At 40.2% G+C, this 22,556-nt stretch overlaps 1 protein-coding gene and 1 non-coding gene across 2 annotated transcripts in view; both read left to right on the top strand.

Annotated features, from left to right (window-relative positions):
- Window positions 1-1,322: 1,322 nt before the first annotated feature.
- Window positions 1,323-22,556, top strand: part of CACNB4 (calcium channel, voltage-dependent, beta 4 subunit) — a 143,137-nt gene continuing 121,903 nt past the window's right edge. Inside the window, exon 1 of the mRNA XM_010839996.1 lies at window positions 1,323-1,345. Coding sequence (XP_010838298.1) covers window positions 1,340-1,345 — 6 coding nt within the window. The 5' untranslated portion in view covers window positions 1,323-1,339. The remainder of the gene's footprint in view (window positions 1,346-22,556) is intronic.
- TRNAC-GCA lies at window positions 11,654-11,725 on the top strand. Its single transcript has one exon. It is a non-coding gene; the product is annotated as a tRNA-Cys (tRNA).

The raw sequence follows: 22,556 nt of genomic DNA, 5'->3' as shown, positions 1-22,556 counted from the left end.
TAGAGCTGATGACTGAGTCTTTTACTATTGCTAGTGGTGGTTCTTGATTTTTTCATCAATTATATAGACTGCTTCGGCTTGGCTCATGGGACCTGCTGTGTGGAGACTGAATTTTCTAGGAGTGCAGTACCATGCATGTTGCCACATTTGAAACAGGAATGTGTTATATAAGGTTCTCTGGCTAAACGACCAAATAAACAGCTTATAACAGAAGAAAAAAAACCCCTATGCTATACGTCAGTGCAGACGTATGTATCAAATGATGTGCTAGCCCTGAAAGATAGAAACCCTCCGTGCCGATGAGGCAGCCCATTTTCTTGCCTGTCTGCGTGTGAGCTCTCACTCCAACTCGTTTCCGCAAAGTCTCTCTGCGTGTTGCCCAGCGTGCTCGTAAATTACCAGCCTGTCAGTTTACTGCAAGGGACCATAGTCACAAACGGCGGCTATGGCTGCAACGGAGAAGGTCCACGTTGGCAAGTGGGGTGGGAGGCTGGAAGCTGCAAGTGGAGGAGTGGAGTGACCTGGCTTCCTTGGCTGGGTCCTTCGGGGGCCTGATTATTTCTCCTGCCTCTTCTCTCCACACTCCCTTACAAAACAAGTGATTCCTCATTGAATCGCAACTTTTATTCCTGGTCCTTGGTTTTTGAACTTAAGTGGATTGGACTTATTGCAGAATAAACTGGTGATGTGGGACCCTGGCTGCTCTGACCAGAGTCAGCTAGGAACGAATGTCTCTGGCACCTTGTTCTCCAGAACTGTGTACATTTCGGAAACACTGGTTCAGAGGGGAGCCATTCTAAGTGGGAAAACATTCTCCCCTATCTTGGTCCAGCCTCCCAGGACGGCCGAGCTCCAGTGTCAGGTGGGAAGCAGCCGAGTGCAGTGATATGAGCCATGGTGGTAGTTGATGGCAGGAAGTGCTGGCTACCGCAGTGCCCTACTCCCGCTGACTTGATGGTGGCCAGCAGGCTGAGCTCCTGGGGCCGGGCATGTCCGTGGAGGCCAGGCAGGTGGGAAACCCAAGGAACTGAGAAAGATACCTGGACCATCCTGAGTTAAAAGTAGGGGAGGCTTTCTGATGGGTGGGATCAGAAGCATGTCCCATAAATCTGAGGGGGAAGGCAGAGGTGTTCAGAGGGGTGAACTGTCTGTGAATGCTCATTTGAGTTTATTTGTTTTTATAAGGAAGAATAATGTGATGTGTTACCCGAGATGGTGTGAACAAAGCTTCAAGCCAATGGAGAAGACTAGGCCTAAATAGCTGACCCGGTGAAGTGAAAAATAAAGCCACACCTGGAGAGCCACATCCTCTGCAGTCTTTCTCAATGCCAATGCATTTATGGCTGTAAGTGTGGGGTTTGCCCAGATGCAAGCTAAGCTCTCGGAACAGGTCTGGTGGATAGGTGTGCTGATGGCCAGCTGCAGGCCGAGAATACACAGGCACTGAACGCTGAGCATGGCGCTTCTCTTTGGGGGGTTGGGGAAGCCACCCACAAGTGTCCCAGCACTCTGCGCTGTTGCAGATGTCTTTGTGGGGTGTGCGGGGTTTTACCTGTCATAAGTGATTCTATTCAGTGTGTTCACCCAGTCAGCCTGTCATAAGATCATCTCACCTGGGAACTGATCATTTATTCTGAATAAGAACAAAGGCTTATTGTACACTGTTAGCACCTCACCTCCCCGTAGTATGAAAGAGGTTTTGGCACTGTGATGCGAGGCTTTTTCCTAAGGTCTGGTCTAGAGGTAGATAGTATATTCCTGGTACGCTAGATTTTTTGCTCGTAACTCTCTGTGTTTTACGTACTGTGTGTATAATACAAAGAGAGAGGAACAGGAGCCTTGCTGCAACACACTTAAGTCTGGGCATTTTAGACAGGAGTCCTTTGGAACCTTTTTGGACAAGTCTGTTAACTTCTGCTCTGGTTTCTAAAACGGTGGTGAAGTGTCAGCATCATTTAGGTTTATAAGGAAGCATTCATACAGAAGACTTTTCGGTGTCCCATAGCCGGGCCCCACACAGGAGTGGAGGTTTCATGGAGAACGTCACGACACTCCTTTTGTTCCCTTGACGTGCAAGATGAAGTGTGTAGGGGATAGTGTGGTGAGTCCACACCCAGCCCAGGTCAGTTACATCCATCACGAGCAGCCTGTCTATATTGTCTCCTATGGGAAGGTTGCCTCATTCCACCTTCCCTGCCCTCACTGGGTCTTCATGCAGCTCTTAGAACCCAAGATACTTTTCACTGGCTGAGCCCCCAGTATACACAGTGTTTTTTATCTGATGCACGATTGATTTTGACAGATCTGCTCCTTGATAAACACATTTTATAAATGGATTCATTGTGTATTTTGATGTTTGTGAAATCAGTATATGAAAAAATTTTTTTCATGCATCAGGGGTTATTATATCAACAGTAGGAGGGAAGTTCTTGTAGAGATAGTGGCAGAAGCAGCTAAGTAGAAAAAGTTACCTAAAATCTACCCAGAGATAATTGCCATTGACATATTACTGTGTATCATTTCAGACTGTTGTTGTATATATACGTAAGTATGTCATTCTAAACCTGCTACTGTGTCTTGCATTCTGTGAAGTCCTGTTCTCACTTGATGAAATATTGAACACAGGGGACTAAACTGGCCTGTGCAGGAGGTGCTTTGCAAAACTGAAAGCTCCTACATGGACCTTCTGGAATTTCGAGCATTTTAAATGAAGTTCACACTGTTAAGAGTACTTTGTAACATGAAGCCAGGCTTAATTGCCCATAAAATTAATAGCTGATTTTTCTGACATAATTTATTCCATTTTCAAATGCTTAAATATGAAAGTAGAGGGAGAGAGACCTGATCTTTTTCAGTAAAACAGATGATCAGATCACAATTCAAGGCATTTACTAGGGAGGGAAATATATTCTTTGAAGTGTTTTCAGTCATAGAAAGGAACCATGGTGTTTTAATTAATACTATTAGAACTCTTAAAGCAAAGGTAAATTTTATAAAATCTAATGTATATGTTAAAAACACATGTAAATTTATATCTACTTACATAGTATAAGGATAACTGTATGTTAATTATTTAAACGATTCATTTTCTATAAGCCGTGTAACTGTATGTGTTTGCCTACATGTCTGTGTGCCCGTAGGTGTACACACAATGCTCACCTGCCTCCATTGACGGACACGCACGTTTAGATACTCTCCATGCTTTGCTAACTGATGGTTAATTCTAAGTGAATGATTTCTGCCATAGAGCTTTTGGAGAAGAAACCTTAACTGCTTTTAAGATAAAGATACCCAAGAGGGTTGAAAAGCAACACATCCTCAAGAGAATAAATGATTGCTACTTTTAAAGATATAATAAGATTTTAAAATATGAAGATATGTCCTTGTGTTTGTTAGGAAGGAGGATAAACTTCAAACAGAAGGCTTTGTGTGTTTCAGGATCTTTGGAAAAACACTCTAGGGTTACTGAGGATTAGATTTCTTTTGGAAATGTTTAGACCAGTGGTCTTTAGGGTTTGGTGGATCAGAAGATTCTTTCTGGGGTTGGAGAGTCTTTCTGGCCTATTTCCAAATAGTCAGGCCTGTCCTGTGAAAGAAATCATCACTGACCAGAGAGGAAAACAAAGTTCTGCTTATGGTCTGTGTGATAAATTTGACTATGGAAGTCAACTTGTTTTACTTAGCAATTTTGGTGTTTGTTTTGTCTGTTAAATGATGAATAGAACCTTCTCCTGAATTGATCCTTAGCAATGATAGCTTTCTAAAATATATATTGAAATGATTTCTCAATATAATTGTCGTGGAGCTAATGAGAGAAGTTCCTTAGATCTGGTCAGAACCCATGAATTTGCCTCTCTGAGGTCATCAGTTTTGCCTATTTCTTGATACTTTCCATTTTCAAGTGACAAAGGGAAACATTAGGATCAATCCCTGACTTTCACTAGGGGCTTCTGTATCTCCTTTCCTGCTAGTGTTCTGCTTCCTATTCAATTATGATGAGTCAATCAGGATTTCAGGATGTGGTCTTGAGACTCCATGTGTCGCTCTGTAGGAAGATCTGCACTGATGATTAAAAACAAAAAACCCACGCTTTTAGGGTGAGGATGGGCCGTTTGCCCTAGTCCTTCCCTTTCCATCAGAGTTCAACTTGGATATTCCTTCTATGTGGACAGTTTCTCAACAGTCAGTCCATCATCTCCCTTAAACATCCCTTACCTACGTAAGCTAAGCCCCCCAGGGAAGACGAGGAGACATAACTAAATGTGCTGTGTGTGTTCTGTTACTTCCATCTCCCACTAGTCCTTTATAATAATCAAGTCATGAGCTCAGATTTCCATGACTCTAAGTTCAAAATTATACCAAGAAGGCTGTGTAGATAGAGACTCTGTATGCTGATCTAAACTGGGCTGATTTAGGTGCCTGTGGTGTGTTTGTATCGGGTCATGCGGACTGTGAACTCAGCAACAACTGCTACAGAAAGTGAGGCCAGGTTGAGCAGATGCCTAGGATCTCGTTTATTGAGGATGGGGCACTAGTAGTGTGTAAACTTGAGGGAGTTTACAGTTCACATAAAATAATGGCAAGCAGATGGGAGCTGTAGATTTTTATGCCTTGGACTTTGAACTTTTAGGACTTTGAAGAGTCTAAGATAAAACAGTGTGGCCCAATCAAAAGGAAAGTGGCCCAGATAGCTCACATGACAGTTTTTAAGATCGAAATAGACCAATCCTTATTTTTACTCTACATCTATGTAATTTTTTTAAAGCACAAATGTGTGGTTTGGGCAATAAATATTTTTCTCTCTCTTAAATGGTGATGCAGTATCAGTACTTCCTATATCCTATTTTTTTCTCGTGCATCTGTTGTCAGAAATATTGAAAAGTCTTCCATTTAAAGCAGGATGTTTTGAATTTGCTTTAATTCCTTTTTGTTCAAGGGTATTGATCTGAGTACATCTTAATGGGAATACTGGCAGCTGCCAATCATTTAGGAGCTTGATCATATAGTTTGTGAATAACTTAGTCCTCTTATTTTACCTTTTTTGTTTATATAATTCTGTAATCCCTCTTTTCTTTTCAGCTTGAGCATCATACAGGAAAAAGAATCTGATTGTCATTGTTATGACTGTATTAATCGATTTGTTGAAAAGTTCAGTGAGTGATCAGGTTGTAATTAAAAGTATCTCTCAGTCTTTTTTAACCTCCATAAAACTTAAAAAAAAATTTATCTTCTACTAAACATGTCTATGAGACGGACAATGTCAAGTTTACTTTTTGTATTTTGTGTAATGATTCATGTGTATGTGATGTATTAGTGTGATGTAAAACAGACTCAGTCAGAATTGTCAGGGATTAATTAAATCCTGGTCCTCTACTTTCTGGCTTGTGGCCCTGGGTACATAAATTTTCTGGGCATCAGTTTCCACATCCCTGAAGTGTCAATGATAATGGAACCTGCATCTGGGGTGGTTTCAAAAATTATGTATAAAGCCCTTGAAACATATACTGTGGTCTTTGTTATTATTATTAAACATATAATGAATATACTTATGCTTTTTGGAACAAAACATATTCATTCCTCAGCAGGTTTTGATATCCCCACCAAATCCTGTGGTCTATTTTCAGAGTGATGGTGTGGCTTTTGACAGTGATTTCCAAAAGTATTGTAGTAGCTGACAGGTGAAAGTACACACTGGTCTCCTAAGGCCTTACAGTTGGTCAACTGGTTTATTGTCTTTTCAGAAGAGTGGGTGAAGGAATGTAATTGAAAAAGTGCTGGAGTTGGAGGTCTTGGACTAGCAGTGACCTTGGACAAGTCATGTAATCACTCTAATCCTCAATATTTCCCCCTGTAAAACAAAGAGGTTTGACTAGATAATTTCTAAGTTTTCTTCAAATCCAAAATCCTGTTCTATTTGCTGATAAGCAGTTTCTTTAGTTGGGATACAGATGCCACCATATGACATTTGCTTTTTGAAATGATCAATTCCTGCAGTGTTTTGTGATAAGGGATTGGGATTTGGACCTTGAGTTTTTTTCAGAATCTTTGAAGGAGAAAGGTGTGTGTGGCACACATCTTTGAAAGGACTAGATATTTTAAAAGGGAGATTTTTTTAAATTTTAGAATTTTAACATTATAAGCCAAAAAAGGATGCTTTTCCTATTGCTCATTTGCTTGCCAAAACCCACATGCACTTCTAGCTCATAGCAATTCGAGCTGGAAACACTTGAGTCTCAGCTCTAAGGTAAAATAAATCAAAGGCAAAAGCTTTCTGAGAAGTAAGTTTCTCCTATCTCTTATTGATGATTGAGGAGAAGTATATTTCTTCTTTAAATTATGTCTGTCTCGGGGTTTCCTGATAGCTCAGTCAGTAAAGAATCTGCCCGCAGTACAGGAGATCCAGGTTCAACCCCTGGGTCAGGAATATCCCCTGGAGAAGGAAATGGCAAACAAATCCAGTATCCTTACCTGGAAAATCCCATGGACAGAGGATCCTGGTGGGCTCCAGGCCATGGATGGAGTCACAAAGAGTCAGGCAGGACTGGGCGACTAACACTTTCACTTTCCTTCTTACTTGTATACTAGGAGAGTATTGACAAAAAAAAAGTTTCAATAATTGTTTTGTGATTTAGTTATCAAGAATGTTTACTGTTTGGTGTTTTCTTGCTTTACAAACTTCTTCAGCTCAGCATTATTATCCTTTGGGGTATACTGAAAACAATAATTGGTCAGTAGGAAAACCCCAGGAATAGAATAAATTCTAGGAGACATTCATTATTTTTTAAAACTTCATTTGATACAATTGTATGATTTTCCTCTATGATAAAGCAAAAGGCCACTAATGAAAGATGAAAGAGTAAAGAATATTTACTTCAGCCCCAAAGCAAATATTCCCTTAAATATTCTTTGAAGTAAGAGTTGGAGGCAAATATTTATCATCAAGCAAGTAAAGTATGATGACCATCATGCTGAAATAGTTAGTGAATAAACAAATTAGTTCCCCAGTTTATTTCCAGAGAGTTATTGCTGCTGCTGCTGCTAAGTTGCTTCAGTCATGTCCGACTCTGTGTGACCCCATGGACGGCAGCCCACCAGGCTCCTGTGTCCCTGAAATTCTCTAGGCAAGAATACTGGAGTGGGTTGCCATTTCCCTCTCCAGAAAGTCATTATTGATAGCTTAATATGCAATTTCAACAGATGTCCCAGAGATTAATGTCTTGGGGTTTATTTGATTCAATGACTTTAATGATCCAAGAGGTAGAATTAACTTATTATTAGATTTTCAAATAATCTCACATTTAATCTCATATTGTTGATGCTTAGAATGTAGGGGTGGAATTATATATTTATATTATGTAGGTGACATTGATAAGGTAGAGAAGTGCAGAACATTTCATAGTTACCACGATGATCTGGGCCTGTTGAGAAGTATGAGAATGCTGTGGAGTAAGAGGTAAAACCACACAGGTCCAGAAAGGCTAGGTAGATACTTGATTTTAGAAAGAGAAGATTCTCTTGATGGTCACATTTTATTATTAGCTAACTGAAGACTAAAAATTTGGTATATAAATATGATGTATCTTCCTTGAGTACCAATGTTAGTTTTCTTCTGTATTGTAAATTTCTGAGGTTATATATTGTATTTTATTGACCCTAAGGCCTACCCCCCCACACACACACATTTTAATACGTCTGAAAAGGGGCTGCCTCTTAAATTAATGACATCTCATAGTTTTTTAAAGATTATTTATTTATTTTTTGTGTGCTGGGTCTTTGTTGCTGCCAGGCTTTCTCTAGTTGTGATGAGTGGGGGCTACTCTTCAGTTGTGGTGCTCAGGCTTTAGTTGCCCGAAGCATGTGGAATCTTCCCGGACCAGGGATTGAACCTGTGTCTCCTGCATTGGCAGGTGGAGTCCTATCCACTGTACCACCAGGGAAGTCTGACATCTCATAGTTTTATTAGTAGTTTTCCCCTAAGTGACACATAATCTGATGTTGAGTCTTAAAATCCTTGTCATCTTAAATTCAGTGGAGTGGAGTATTTAGGAAAAAATATTTAAGCAATACAAAGCCATAGAGTGTGAAAAATTTGTCTTCCTTGACTATATCCCACCTAATCCCTTCCTCAAAGGTTGCTGTTCTTAACAGTTTAATGGGTATATCTTCAGACCTTCTTTTCCTATGAAAAGTGAAAGTGAAAGTCATTCAGTCATGTCTGACTCTTTGTGACCCCATGGACTATACAGTCCATGGAATTCTCCAGGCCAGAATATTGGACTGGGTATTCTTTCCTTTCTCCAGGGGATCTTCCCAACCCAGAGAACAAACCCAGGTCTCCCGCATTGCAGGCGAATTCTTTACCAGCTAACACAATACATTGACATTTAGGAAAACATACTTACAACACACACATCCTATTTGTAATTTTAAAAATATAAATGAGACCATAATAAATATTATTCTGTGATTTGCTTTCTTTACCTAAAAATATCCCATGGGTATTTTTCCCTATCAATCTATTCTTTTTAACAACTGAATGACATAATGAGTGTGTAGGGTGGAATTACCATAATGAATTTAGTCTACTGATAGATTTAGGATGTATTCCATTTTCAATCCTGAATATAAGTGTTATAATAGTTAATTTTCTTACATATGAATCTTTGTTTATACATGGGGCGTGTCCCCAAAATAGTTTCCTAGAACTGCAATCGCTGGGGTTAGTACATTTCAAGATTTATAGATATTGGTGAGTATTTTAAAACATTTTTATATTAAAATAAAATATAAACATTCTTTTTTGATTGAGAATAAGCCAAATTAGCTCAAGGTGTTAATGTGAAATATAAGACTTCAAAGAACTTTCTTGATCAAGGGAAGCAGCTTTGAGCTGTAACCTCCAGATTTCATAGGAAAAATTTATTTACTCTCTGTTGTAATATTTTTATTTTAAAAATCCCACAGAGATTTGCATCCCCCCCCACTGTTTATTTTATTAAAGGAAAAAAAAACAAAACTGAGGTTCAAAGGGGTGGGGCAACTTGTGCAGAATGACCCAGACAATTTGTGGTGGAATTGTCCCTAGAACCTCCTCATAGTGCTTTCTAGAGCAGTATTCTTTCTACAATGTCAAATTCCAGCATTAATAATATTTTAAAAAATGGAATAAACCAGTGAAGAATGGTATAAGCAAATTATTTTGTATGGTGCTTGCTTGACAGCTAACAAAGCAATTGGGAGTTGGGAGAACCTCCACGATAGAGAATAGATTGCTCTCTGACCCAAATGGTGAGCTCTTTATCTAGGATTGAAATCCAGATTAAAATTGTCATTTCTTTCAAGCTTTTTTTTTTGCTATTGCTTTCTGATATGGTTTGCAATCCCCAGTCATTGATGGATTAAAGTGATAATGCATCCATAAAACTTAAATGAACATTAAAAGCTCGATACTCGAGAATGTCAGAAAGAGATCCTGTGTTTTAGGAAAATGTTAGCGTTTTTGTTATTTGTATGCAGGTCTTGATGACATCTGCATGTTGATGGTACATTTGACTCTAACCAAGAGTGACCCAAGTTCCATTTTCATTCTTTCTTATTTTTGAGTCATCTCCATGAGCTTCCTATCCAGGAAAATACTTGCATAATTCAGTAGTGATATTTTTAAAAGGTAAAAGAAAAGGGACAGCAATATTTGTAAAAGGTAAAAGGAAATGACATGTTCTGGGGGGACAGCTTGTATCACTCAGAATCTCCACCAAAAACACTGATAGCATCCTCAAATTAGGACAATTTGAGATGGTTTAATAAATTGAGGAGTTGTTAGGGTGAAAAGAAACCACAAGGGATAGCAGAGTACCCCCATGACTGTAACTGCAGAGTTGTTACCACCCTTAGATTCAGTGGGGCCAGAGAAGGGCATGATTATGGAAACCTAGGAGGACTGAGTCCTGTCAAGAAGGCTAATTAAGAAGGATCCAGCTTTGCCTTTGGAGGGATGCAGCCAGTCTAAGGGAGGAAGCTAGGGAATAAATACCCCAGTCTCCTTCTGCCCCCTCACTCTGAACTCTGCTGGGGCTCCCACTGGCCAAACCCAACCAGAAGCCAACAAGTAGGGCTTATAGGCCACTCATGCAGTGTAAGAGCAGAGTGGGAAAGAGTGGAGGCTCATCTGGAGGGGGACACTGCTTTTATTCGCACTACTAATGGTCCTTGTTTGAATATAGTTGTGTCAACTAAGCATGCATTCTGAAGGCATTTCTAAAACACACCTCTGAAGATGCCAGCAAAGCTCCAGAGGTGCTGCTGTTGATCACTGTTCACTGGAGATGTGAGTCGGCTTTCACATGTGTCACTGTTTTCATAGTTCTACTAAAAATGGAGACCTGGATTTTAATACTTTTCTTAAAAATTAAGATTTGGATTACTTCAACAAGGTCTAGCAATGGAGGAAAATAAGAGATTTACATACTAGTTTAGTGGAGAAAGCTCGAGAAACTAAGCTGTGTGGGCTTCCATGACAATCCACTAAGATCTCTGTAGATAATGAGCAGATATAGAAAAGCAGGGATGAGACCAGTTTGTGGCTCAGCTCTGTTCCACTGTTGTGACCGGACCAAAATTAATTCTTAGGAGCCCTCCTAATGTCATCACATTGTGATTCCTAGCACATAAAACTGTGGGAGGCTTGGTGGGAGTAAGGATTAGCATTGGGAGATTTTACCATTTTGATGACAGGCTCCTTATTAAAAGATGTATTGACTTAGTGGGGTGGGGGTGGGAATGCTGAGAGGAGTGTTCCCTTTATAGTGTTAAAGCACAATTGTGTTTAGCAAGGTTTATAGGAAGCCAATGGAAACTACTAAGTTGGAGGCCAGGCTTTGCCATTTTCAGTAAAGTTAAATAGATCTTCTGTGTCTCTATTAAAAAGTCCATTTTGACTGCTTAGTGGTTATGCTGTGTAAAATTTGTGAAAATCCATTGAGTTGCATATGTATATGGCATGTTTCAGGGTGTGCATTATACTTAAATTCGAAGTTTTGGAAGTCTCTTTGGGGGAAGCAAGTGAAACTGTTGGGATTCTGGAAGCTGGTAAAGGGATTAGGATAGGATGGGCATAGTGAAGGCCCTTGTTTCCCATCATTAGAGAAATGTACAGGGAGGAGAGTTCTTATACTGATGATGTGCTGGAAGTCCTGAGATCAAAAGAGCACTAATCCTGACTGGTGGACCAGTTGGCCAAGGATGGGACACATGAATTCTTCACTGGGAGATGGTAAGACCATGTCCTTCCAGTGTCTGGAGCTTCAGAAGGGTCTCCTGTTGCTTGGTGCTCATCTTGATCTCTTGCTTCACCACTCTCACTAGAACAGATTAGTTATTACAGTGGTGGTTACCTGCCATGTATGGCAGATGCCTCACCTCTCTAAAAATTATGACTCCTAATGTAAGGACTCTGGGGAGAAGATTTTTCTCTTTGCCTCCAGCAGTGTCTGCAGGGTCAGAGTCAGGCTGTTTTCACTGGTGAGAGCTGGTCCTTATTGCTACAGAACAGTGCCAGTGCATCAGCAGAGAGCCAGTTCAGATGATAAAGAATAAAATGACTGCCCTGTCTCAGCTGAGGTTTATTTGAATAAAATTCTAAGGATCAGAGGCTTCCCTGGTGGCTCAGATGGTAAAGCATCTGTCTGCAAAGCAGGAGACCCAGGTTCAATTCCTGGGTTGGGAAGATCCCCTGGAGAAGGAAATGTCAGCACACTCCAGTATTCTTGCCTGGAAAATCCCATGGACAGAGGAGCCTGGTAGGCTACAGTCCATGGAGTTGCAAAGAGTCAGACACGACTGAGCAACTTCACTTTCACTTTCTAAGGATCAGATGTTTATTCTTGGAAGAGTATGTGCTTGGTCCATGGGTATACTCAGCAGAAAGGTGCTGATTAAGTCTTTAAATACTAAAGCTAAGCTGGGAAACATATTAAATGAACACAATGTTTTCATTTTCAAAATTTATGTACTTATATATTATTTTTAGATATTAGTTTCTCATATTAATTTTATAGATCTAATTCTTTAATTATTGCTAGTGCAGAGTGCAGTGTTGAGGCAAGATGAGGTAGGTCTTATAATTGAAGTATACTATTACCTTTTGTTATTATAGATGCTTTCATCAGCTATGTTATTCTGAATTGTGTGTGCGTGTGTGTGTGTGTGTGTGTGCATATGTTTGTGTATGTGTTTCAAACCCCTTGGATCAAAGCTACAAAATAAAGAACTATGCAAACTATGCAAGATATTATAACTATCAGGATTTTATTAGGACTGAGTAGTGCATTGATTAGTATGATAGTTTCGCCTAGTTTTGAAATACACACTGGTATAAAAGTAGCTAAAAGAAGTTCTTCATGCCACGTGCCAAACTTAGTGGGGGTGGACCTCTCCAAAAATTTTTAAGAGAAAGGAAAAGAGAGAACACAAAAAAGAAAAATAAAAGAAAATGCATAGCCTAGTTTCTGTGAATGTTTTGATTCATATTCCTTGTAAGTAAAATATGTTCTGACTGTAAGATGTGCAACTGGTTGTTAGACTTTTCGTTTGAGTGTTGCATTTACATAGAGAAGCTGGCTTTCAAAATGCCAGCCAGCAGCCAACTCAAATGCTTAAGATTTGTCTAACTTACTGACTAGTTTAGTAAGAAGATTTCCTGACGATGTTTCAAGGAAACACATATCAGAGATCTTGTTCTGGAAAACTCAACCAGAATTTTGTCAGTTATGATCTATCAGATTCTTAGGGTATTTGATTTTCACTTCCTAATTTAGGGCTTGCCAAGATTCTGTGAACATAAAACCTCACCTCCACATATTCAATTGAAGAGGATACTTTTGAAGTTCAAGATTGCCTTCCTGGAGAAAACTTGGAGATATTCATCAGGCTCTGGCTGTAAACTATACCATTTCTTTTATTAAAAAAATTAAAAATGTTTTTTAGTTGAAGTATAGTTGATTTGCAACGATTCAGGTGTACAGCAAAGTGTTGCAATTATCTACCATTTCTTTATAAGTGTAAGAAGTGTCCTTCATCCCCTACGCATTTTTGTTAAAATAACTTCCGAGATCCCCCAGCCAAGCACATGGATAGATTCTGGAAGCATTTCCTGATTTATTGATTGGGGCTTCTTCTGTGTCCTGACTCTCCAAAAAAATTATTGGACCTTTTGGCAATACTGGGGGACAGATCAGACTCTGATGGGTAGTGCTCTTTATTGTACCAACAGGTAATGACACTGACCTTCAATTTCAAAAGGGCCTTTTGAATGAAGCCCAGATATTACATTAATGTTCTGTAGAACACTCTTTGGGAAAGATTCTTTGCAGCAGGTAATTGGGAGGTATTGAAGTGTTTTTAAATGGAAAGTGGTGTGATCCGATGTGCATAGGTCAGGGTAGAAGATGGATTTGAGGAGAGAGAATTCAGGCAGAGTTCAATTAGGAAGCTCTTGAAATAGTCCAGGTGTGAGATCATGGAGGCCTCAAGTAGGGCAGTAGCAGTGGGAATAGAAGAGGAGGCGGACTGAGAAATATTTAAGTCATAAATGCAGCAGGTTTAATAACTCATTAGCTTAGGAAGGGAGCAGAGTCTGGGATGAACCACTCCACTCTGGCTTGGGTGACTGACTGGTTAGTTGTATGCTACTGAGATTGGAAAACTAGGCCGTTTCTTCTGATGCCTTTTGAATTAACCCCAAGGAGCTCAAGTTAAAAACAGTGTCCAGATTCTGAGGGCTTCAGTCTTCCAGCGCTTGATCTTGATTCCTGGCTAAGAAAATTACTTGGCTTCATCCCAGGGTTGTGAAATAGTTTTGTTCCGGAGATCCAGGATGCCCGGAGACCAGGAGCTGGCTGCACAGTAATTATGTTCTAGCCGTCTCCATCTCGAGCCCAGGAAACACGCCATAGTCTGCTAGCTTTGGTCTTGAGGACCTCCTTAGCAAAGAAATCTTCAAATTGATTTTTAAACATCCTCTTCCTCAGTAAATGAGTATTTTTCCTGGTGACAACCAGACTACCAAGAAGGGCATTTGGGATATTGCTTAAATAGTCATCAGAAGGAAAAACCATTTTTAAAATCTTATTCTGTTATATATGCTTCTTTTTCTGTTAAGCAGTAGAAGATCATAATTTTTTTTTTCCCAGCGTATCTCCCTCTCTTAATTTTGTCAGGAGTTTTTACCTATTCATTTAGTATGTCCATTGATATAGAAAGAAAAAGGGGTTGGTCTCTAGTTATCAAGTAAGTTTGATAATGACCACGTTCAGTGCCCTTTCACAGCACACAGTAGGCCTTTCAAATCTCTTGCATTCTGTGATAAATAAACCAGTTACAGCTTATTTAACCCAAAGATATCCCTAAGTCATTTGACCTCAGAACCCATTTTTTGCTCCCCCAGTGAATGCCTGTTAACTATTTGAAGAACTGGTATTCTGCAGAATGTAGCTGGGGAAAGGCTCATCTAGTTATTTACACAGAGTCACATATTTTCTGGGAACAATCTCAGCATCTTAAATTGGTTGCGTTTTGCAGGGTGGGATGCAGTTAACACTAGATGGGTATATATGTTTCCCAGCCTTCCTCTCAGAAACTTCAGTTCACTAGTTTGGGATGGGGCTTAGGATTTGTGTTGTTGACATACACTTCCAAGGTAATTTTTTTTTTTAATTAAAAGAATTAGTTTGAATTTGTTTACAATGTTGTGTTTGTTTCTGCTGTGCAGCAATGTGAATCAACTTTAAGTATACGTATATTCCCTCTCTCTTGAGCCTTCCTCCCACCCACCCCCTATCCCACCCCTCTAGGTCATCACAGAGCAGCAAGGTGATTTTTATGTAGCTACTTTGAGAAATAATAGGTGAAATTATTGCCCTGATCAGCCAGTGTTTGTAACAGGGCACCATTTCCCTTTATTAAGTCTCTGTCTTAAAAGAGAGCTTCCCTGGTGGCTCAGATGGTAAAGAATCCACCTGCAATACGGGAGACCTGGGTTCGATCCCTGGGTTGGGAAGATCTCTGGGAGCAGGGCATGGCAACTCACTCCATTATTCTTGCCTGGAGAATCCCCAAGGCCAGAGGAGAAAAGAAAGGTGTACTATCTCTCTCAGGGTGGCAAGTCCTTTGAAGTAGGAATGCCTTTCTTATTCCTCTCCCCACCCTTGCCTAGCCTTTGTAACCTGTGTACTTGCCCCAAGACAGACACTCAATAAACGGTCGCTGGGTGAATTGAAATTCAATAACCCCAGTTCCTCCAGAAATCAAGAGGGACCTGGGGAGTGGTCAGAAATGATTGAACATGGTGTATGTGTCAGGGATTCCCCAGGACGTGTATACATATATCCATGACCAACCTCACAATTATTTTTTCTTTGAAAAATCAAAGTAAATTTAAAATTAGAGGTTAGCAGGTTTAGGAAATTAAAAGGCCTATATTTGTAAAAAGAGCCAGAGTGTGCTAAGGGAAATTCAGTCTTCTGCCTTTATAGTTCCAACTAGGCTGTACTGATTGTAAACATACTGGTGACACTGTAAGTTTCCCTCCACACCAGACTCTTCGAGCCTACTCCCTGGAGCCTACCTTATTTAATAGTTATTTTTTTTAACTAGAAACTTTATTGAGATATAATTCATGTATCTACCATACAATTTGCAGAGTGGGACACGACTTAGTGAGTAAACAACAACAAATTATACAGTTCACCCATTTACAGCATGTAGTTCTGTGGTTTGAACTATAACTGTCAAACCACAGAGTCGTATAACTGTCACATCACCCCAGGAAGAAATCTCATGCCCATTAGCAGTCTCTCCTCCCTGCACCCAATTTCCCCAGTATTGTCTCTGTGGATTTACCGGTTCTGGACTTTTCATACCTATGGAACCAGTCTTACAATATGTGGTCTTTTGTGATTGGCTTCTTTTATTTTTAAAATTATTTTATTTAAAAAGATTTTATTGAAGTGTGGTTGCTTTACAATGTCTTGTTAGTCTCTACTGTACAGCAAAGTGGATCAGCTATACGTATGCACATATCCTTTCTTTGGGGATTTCTTTCCCATTTAGGTCACCACAAAGCACCGGGCATAGTTTCCTGTGCTATACAGTAGCTTCTCGTTAGTTACCCATTTTATCCATGATGTCAGTAGTGATTTATGTCCTTCCCAGCCTCCCAATTCATCCCAACCCTCCTTCCCCCTCGGCATCCATACATTTGTTCTCTCTGTCTGTGTCTCTATTTCTGCTTTGTAAATAAGATTGTCTATACCAGTTTTTTTTTTTTTCAGATTCCACACATATGCATTAAAATACAGTATTTGTTTTTCTCTTTCTGACTTACTTTACTCTGTATGACAGTCTCTAGGTCCATCCATGTTTTTCCAGATGACCTAATTTTGTTCCTTTTAATGGCTGAGTAATACTCTGCTGTGTATATGTACAATATCTTCATTCACTGAACATAATGTTTTCAGCCTTCGTATATTTTGCAGCATCTGTCAGCTTTTCATTTTTTCTATTGCCAAATAATATTCCATTGTGTGGATATAAACTGTCCGTTCATCTGTTGATGGACATTTGCATTGTTTCACTGTGTGGCTGTTATAAATAAATGTTGTACAAGTTTTTGGTGTATGTGGAACTTAATCGTTTCTTGACCAGTTACTTTAAAATGTAAGCCATTTTTAATAATTTGAGATGTACTAAAGATACATATTGAAGATTCAAGGTATTTCAGGATCCTACTCTACTGACCTATGGGCGTACCTCAGCTATTTCCACGTAACCCTGCTCTAGGCAGTGTGGTTCCCTCTCAGCTGCATGAGTAGGCAGTGTTCACTCTTAAATACAAGAGTTGTGAACACCATTCCCTTTCTGGGGGGAAGCCCCACCCCCTTTACAGGTTTCACATTGCACAAGCTCCAACTCTTACTCTTTTTCTTCTATGAGGCTCTTTCCAGAGTTTCCAAACTCCTCTGAACTCGCAGGGTGGCATCTGCCCCACTCATTTAGGTGCTGACCACCTGCAGCTCCATATGGCTTTGTCACCGTTTCACACGTCTCTGTGTTATCTCTGCAAATGAGATGCTGGAGGGTAAGGATCAAATCTTACCATTTTTTATGTGCCTCCCAACCACCACTACACAAGGGTTAGAGAGAAACTGATACTGAATAAATGAATGGATGCTATAGCTCAATGTCTCCGTGCCATCAGTGTTCTCTGTGCGTAGTGAAATGGGACTGGTTTGCACCAGCCAGTGAGGAAATGACAAGAGTCATCGATTAAACCAGGTGCAGCTCTGAAATTGCGAGGGGCTCATTTAAAGAGCTGCTGACTTGTCACAGAAAATGCTGAAAGGCGTTCTGTTTAGAAATAATCTTGTCTGAACATCGTATATTCTCTTCATTTCTTCTTACTTGTTCTCATTTGCAAGGACATGTTCAGGGACATTGTCTTGAAAATAGGATCCTTGCAACTTCCTCTCTTTTATTTCCAAGTTCAGATCATAATTTAGCAGCTCTATCATTATCAGACCCATTATGTCTGTGATGGCCATAAACCAAATGTCTCTTCCGTGACTTCGCAAACAAGGTCAGTTCTTTGAAAGAGCCCCCGTAAACGGTCCTCATGTTTATCTCTAAAGCAAATGGGAACTATAAAGAAAAAAAAAATTTAAAAATCAGATAGAAAAGTATAATAATTTGAAACAGAACAAAGATACTTGTTTTTCTGGTATTTGGCAATGAAAATCTGAGCTGTTTTCCTGTAAAACCTTCTCCCCAGATATTTCTCTGTGAATGAAAAGTATAAAACAAATCATCCCAGTTCTTTCTTTATGGTTGAGTTATGAGAAGGTCCTTGGAAATAATTCTTCCTAAATATAATTACTGATTCATAGCCTGAATTTTTGTGTCATGTTGAAAAGAACTACAGGCTAGGACAGAGGGCCTTGGTCACTGCTACCCTGGTTTATAATGAGGGGCTGGCTGAGGGCTGTAGAGACAGACTGTACAGACTGTACATTATAATGAAGCTGCAGCTGTTAGTTATTATGTTAGGGCCACGCTGATTTGCTTGCTCACAGCTGTAATGGGTAGAACAGTGGTGGATCCCTTCAGCAGGAATGTGTCTTTAGATCCTCGAGGCCATTCACATAAAGACGGGGTCATCTGGGCGACTTCTTAAGTCCCTACTGTGCAAATACGGTGACATATCTGTTCAACAAACAGGTGGAATTTGTTGTGAGGCATGAGCTTTGTAAATTAATCCTAGGCCTATTTATTGGTTGCAGGGCAAGTTAAAAAATCAGAATGTTACCAAAGAACTGTTTATGGATGTGTTTATTTCTGAGCATCCAGACAAACACTTAGTGAGTACTATGGCATATCTAACACTGTACTAGGGCTGGTAGCCCTTATAAGAGTAGCAGAGATAGAAAGTGTATGAAGATGCTCAGAGTTCCATCGAGAGATACTAGATCTATGAACATGGAACAACTCGGAGGGACCATAGAATGATGAGATGGGGCTTTATTTTTGCAGAAAGACTTGGAGTCACAAACTGCTTGCCATTTACTAACTCTTTGGATTTGGACAAATTATTTATCTCCCTGAGTCTATTTTCTTGTCGGTAAAGTGGGATAATAATATCCTTACAAGTTTATTGAGGTGATGAAATCAAATTAGATATTGTACATAATGAAATAAAGTTCTGACACATTGTTTAATAAAATTTAGATACTATTATTAATTGAAAGGCACATTAGGGTGACTGAAATCAGGTTCAGGAGGTTTGGTATGCAGGACACATAGGCACAAAAGAATTTGGGAATCAAAAAAAGACTTTGGAGATATGGAATTAATCTGTATAATTTTATAAAGGTAATAATATCTAAGCCAGACTACTATAACTGTAGTAATAGTTACCACATGTTATGGGCCAGAGTTGTTGTGATTGCTCTATGTGAATCTTTCCTCAAATTTTCACAATAATCTTATGATGTAGATACTCTTATCATTCATTTCTTAGGCATAGAAAAATGTTAAATGATTTGTCCAGTGTTACACAACTAGTAAATGATGGAAGCAGGGTTTCAGTCTGCGTGTCTGACTCAGAGCCACTTCCGAAAACAGGGAAGCAAGGGGTTAGAGTAAATAGAAAGGCAGAGATGGTGGATCAGATAAAGAAACAGAACCATGAGAGAAAGACTGGGCAAAGTGTTAGCCAACTGGGAAAGATGGAGATCTGCTGGTGATCAGGCGTGGCTGTGGAGTGTTTGGACTGATCTGTGGGCAGAGTGGAGCCACTTCCTCTCCAGGGGGAACTTCCTTGCATCTGGAGGAATCCTGGAAACGTGGTGGTCTCATCTAAATGCACTTGCTCCATTTTTGAGTTCTCTTGATGATGACTGAGCCACTTCATGTACATTTCCTGTGTTAGGGCAGAATCTTTTATCTCATCCAAGTTGTTCCTTAGAGCAGAGTTGCATTCCAGAACCCCATCTGATATGCACTTTCTTCTTTAAACATACCCTGTCCTCTCTTTTCCATAAGCCATCCATGCAGTCATCCATCTGTTCATTTACTCAGGCCCGAACACTTAAACGCTGTGCTAGCAGAGTGATGAACAAAGTCAGAGATCGGTTTCTGCCTTCTCACACAGTTCCAGGAAGTGTACCCTCTATTATGGGGAATATAAATCTTTCATATATTTTTGAAAACAATGCCAAAACGTGACTCAACTACGTTACTAAACATGCTGTTAGCTTAGCTGACGTCCTTCCCCTGCCCCCACCTCCCCCCATAGCAATCCTATTTTGATGAAAGAATCAGGGCATTGATCTTCATTCCTGTTCATGCTCTTCTTTTTTGAGGTGGGTAGCTCTTTAAGTCCTAGACGTGGTGCTTCTGTAGTCCCTTTATTCAGGGCTTTGTCAGGTTTGTTTTTTTAATAATTTTTTAAAAAGTCTTTATTGAATTTGTTTCAATATTGCTCCTGTTTTCTGTTTTGATTTTTTGGCAACGAGGCATGTGGGATCTTAGCTCTCTGAGTAGGGATCAAACCCATACCCCCTGCATTGGAAGGTGAAATCTTAGCCTACGGACCATCAGGGAAGTCCCTATTAGCCAGTTTCAAATGTCCCTTGTGCCTATTTATACTTCCGTCATGCTTTCTTTTTAAGCATCTGGGAAACAGGATCCATTTTGCCACTTTCCTTGGAGATCGCCTGTCTACAGAGGTGGGGATAGGAGAAAGAGGGGGTTTCCAGGCAAGAGGGGCTTTCAGACATCTTTTCCAGCTTGTGCTCACCCTTGTCTGTCATACCCAGAGCTATGTAAGAGTGGTGATCTGTGTTTATAGAAACAAGACACCGCCCCTCCCCCGCCAATTCTGTTTCTAGTTGCCTCTTCCAAGCAATAGTTGCTCTCCATTGAAGGCTTCCTGTGAACCATGAGCTATTTCAGGGCAGATCCACGTGGTACTTGTGCACATGAACATGGGTGGGACATGACTGGTGTCCGTCCTGACTGGACTGTTTATTTTGGTCTTTACTCTGATTAGTTGGTAGTGGTATCAGAGCACTTCTCAAACAATTTGAGTATTACCTAGCACTTCCTGAATACTCTAATGACATGTATCATTTCTGTCTCATGAGAGCAGATGAGGTAGAGGTAGGTGTAATTATTCCTATTTTATAGATGAGAAAACTGAGGGATAGAGAGGGTACGTGGCTTCTCAAGGTCACACAATTAGTCCATGGCCGTATCCATGTTCATACCCAGAGCCTCCAGGTCTTTCTAGTGTGCGGTGCTACTTTCCAAGCCCTAGAAAGCCCTTGTTCAGTTCTCAGAGCACCTAAGTAATGTCTTGCTGCTTTGTTTACTAGATATAGGCTCTCAGAATGCCTCCTTCTTGGAGACCAGAGGAGGGAGGTTTAATCAGCATCCTTGTGTACAGTACTCCAGCCTCCTCATTAGTCTTTTCTATTAGGAAGAAACAGAGGCGCAGCCACGGCAGAAGCCAAACACTGCAGTCTACAAGCATCTCTCAAGCTACTTCCCCAGAAGCTTGCTGTGTGTGTTTCTGCAGTGGGACCTAAATGTTCCTCCCAGGCATGGACTTACATTTATGATATATCACATCCTCTTAAACTATCAGATTCCACAACTCAGAGGAGCAAACTGAAATCTGTTCTCGCTGCCCTCCCTGGTTCTGCTGGCGCCTCTACACTGTCAGCATCCTTCAGGGAAACTGAAAAATGAAATGTGGTCATCTGTGGCTGTGTGCTGAAACTGGAGGTCTTGCTCTGGTCCTTAAAACACTTATAACATCCTTATAACACTTCAGTTAATCAGATGTTCTGATTATAGGGGGAAGAGGATTGGAGAAAGAGGAGAGTAAAATTGGGTCATAGGCTTTCAGAATTTTTTAATTGAGGTGAAATTTATATACTGTAAAATTAACCATAGTACATTCATAATGCTGTACAACTACCACCTCTCTCTTGTTCCAAAGCATCTCGTCACTCCAAAATAAAACCCAGCATGCATTAAGCACTCCCACCCCAGGTATCCACTGGTTTGCTTTTTATTTCTGTGGATTGATTAATATTTTTTCAAATATTTCATCCAAATAGAGTCATACAACATGACTTTTTGACTGGCTTCTTTCACTTAGCAGAATGGAGATTCATCCACATGGTAATACGTATCAGTACTTCATTTGTTTTTATGGCCAAATAATGTTCTGTTACATGGATATACCCTATTCATCCATTGACAGACATTTGGGCTGTTTTCATCCTTTGCTGTTATAAACATTTTTAGATAAGTATTTGTTTGAGTACTTGTTTTCATTTCTTTGGGGTATGTACCGAGGAGTGGAATTGCTGGGTCATATGGTAATTCCATGTTTAACTGTTTGAGGAACTGCCAAACTCTTTTCTGCAGGGGCTGAAGCTTGAGTTACTGGTTTTGACAGCCGACATGGTGAGGACAGGAAAGAACATGACTCTGTCTCTGTAGAAGGTCTGCACATTTTAGAACGAGACTGAAAATGTACAGGAGCGTGTCTTCAAGGAACCAATCAGTTCAGTTCAGTCGCTCAGTCATGTCCGACTCTTTGCGACCCCATGAACTGCAGCATGCTGGGCCTCCCTGTCCATCACCAACTCCTGGAGTCCACCTAAACCCATGTCCGTTGAGTCGGTGATGCCATCCAACCATCTCATCCTCTGTCGTCCCCTTCTCCTTCTGCCCTCAATCTTTCCCAACATCAAGGTCTTTTCAAATGAGTCAGCTCTTTGCATCAGGTGGCCAAAGTATTGGAGTTTCAGCTTCAAACATTAGTCCTACCAACGAACACCCAGGACTGATCTCCTTTAGAATGGACTGTTGGATCTCCTTGCAGCCCAAGGGACTCTCAAGAGTCTTCTCCAACACCACAGTGCAAAAGCATCAATTCTTTGGCACTCAGCTTTCTTTACAGTCCAACTCTCACATCCATACATGACCAC

This window comes from Bison bison, unplaced genomic scaffold (assembly GCF_000754665.1).
Source record: "Bison bison bison isolate TAMUID 2011002044 unplaced genomic scaffold, Bison_UMD1.0 scf7180017864139, whole genome shotgun sequence".
NCBI lineage: Eukaryota > Metazoa > Chordata > Mammalia > Artiodactyla > Bovidae > Bison > Bison bison.
The sequence above is the reverse complement of the archived record's forward strand: the minus strand, read 5'-3'. Positions and strand labels throughout refer to the sequence as shown.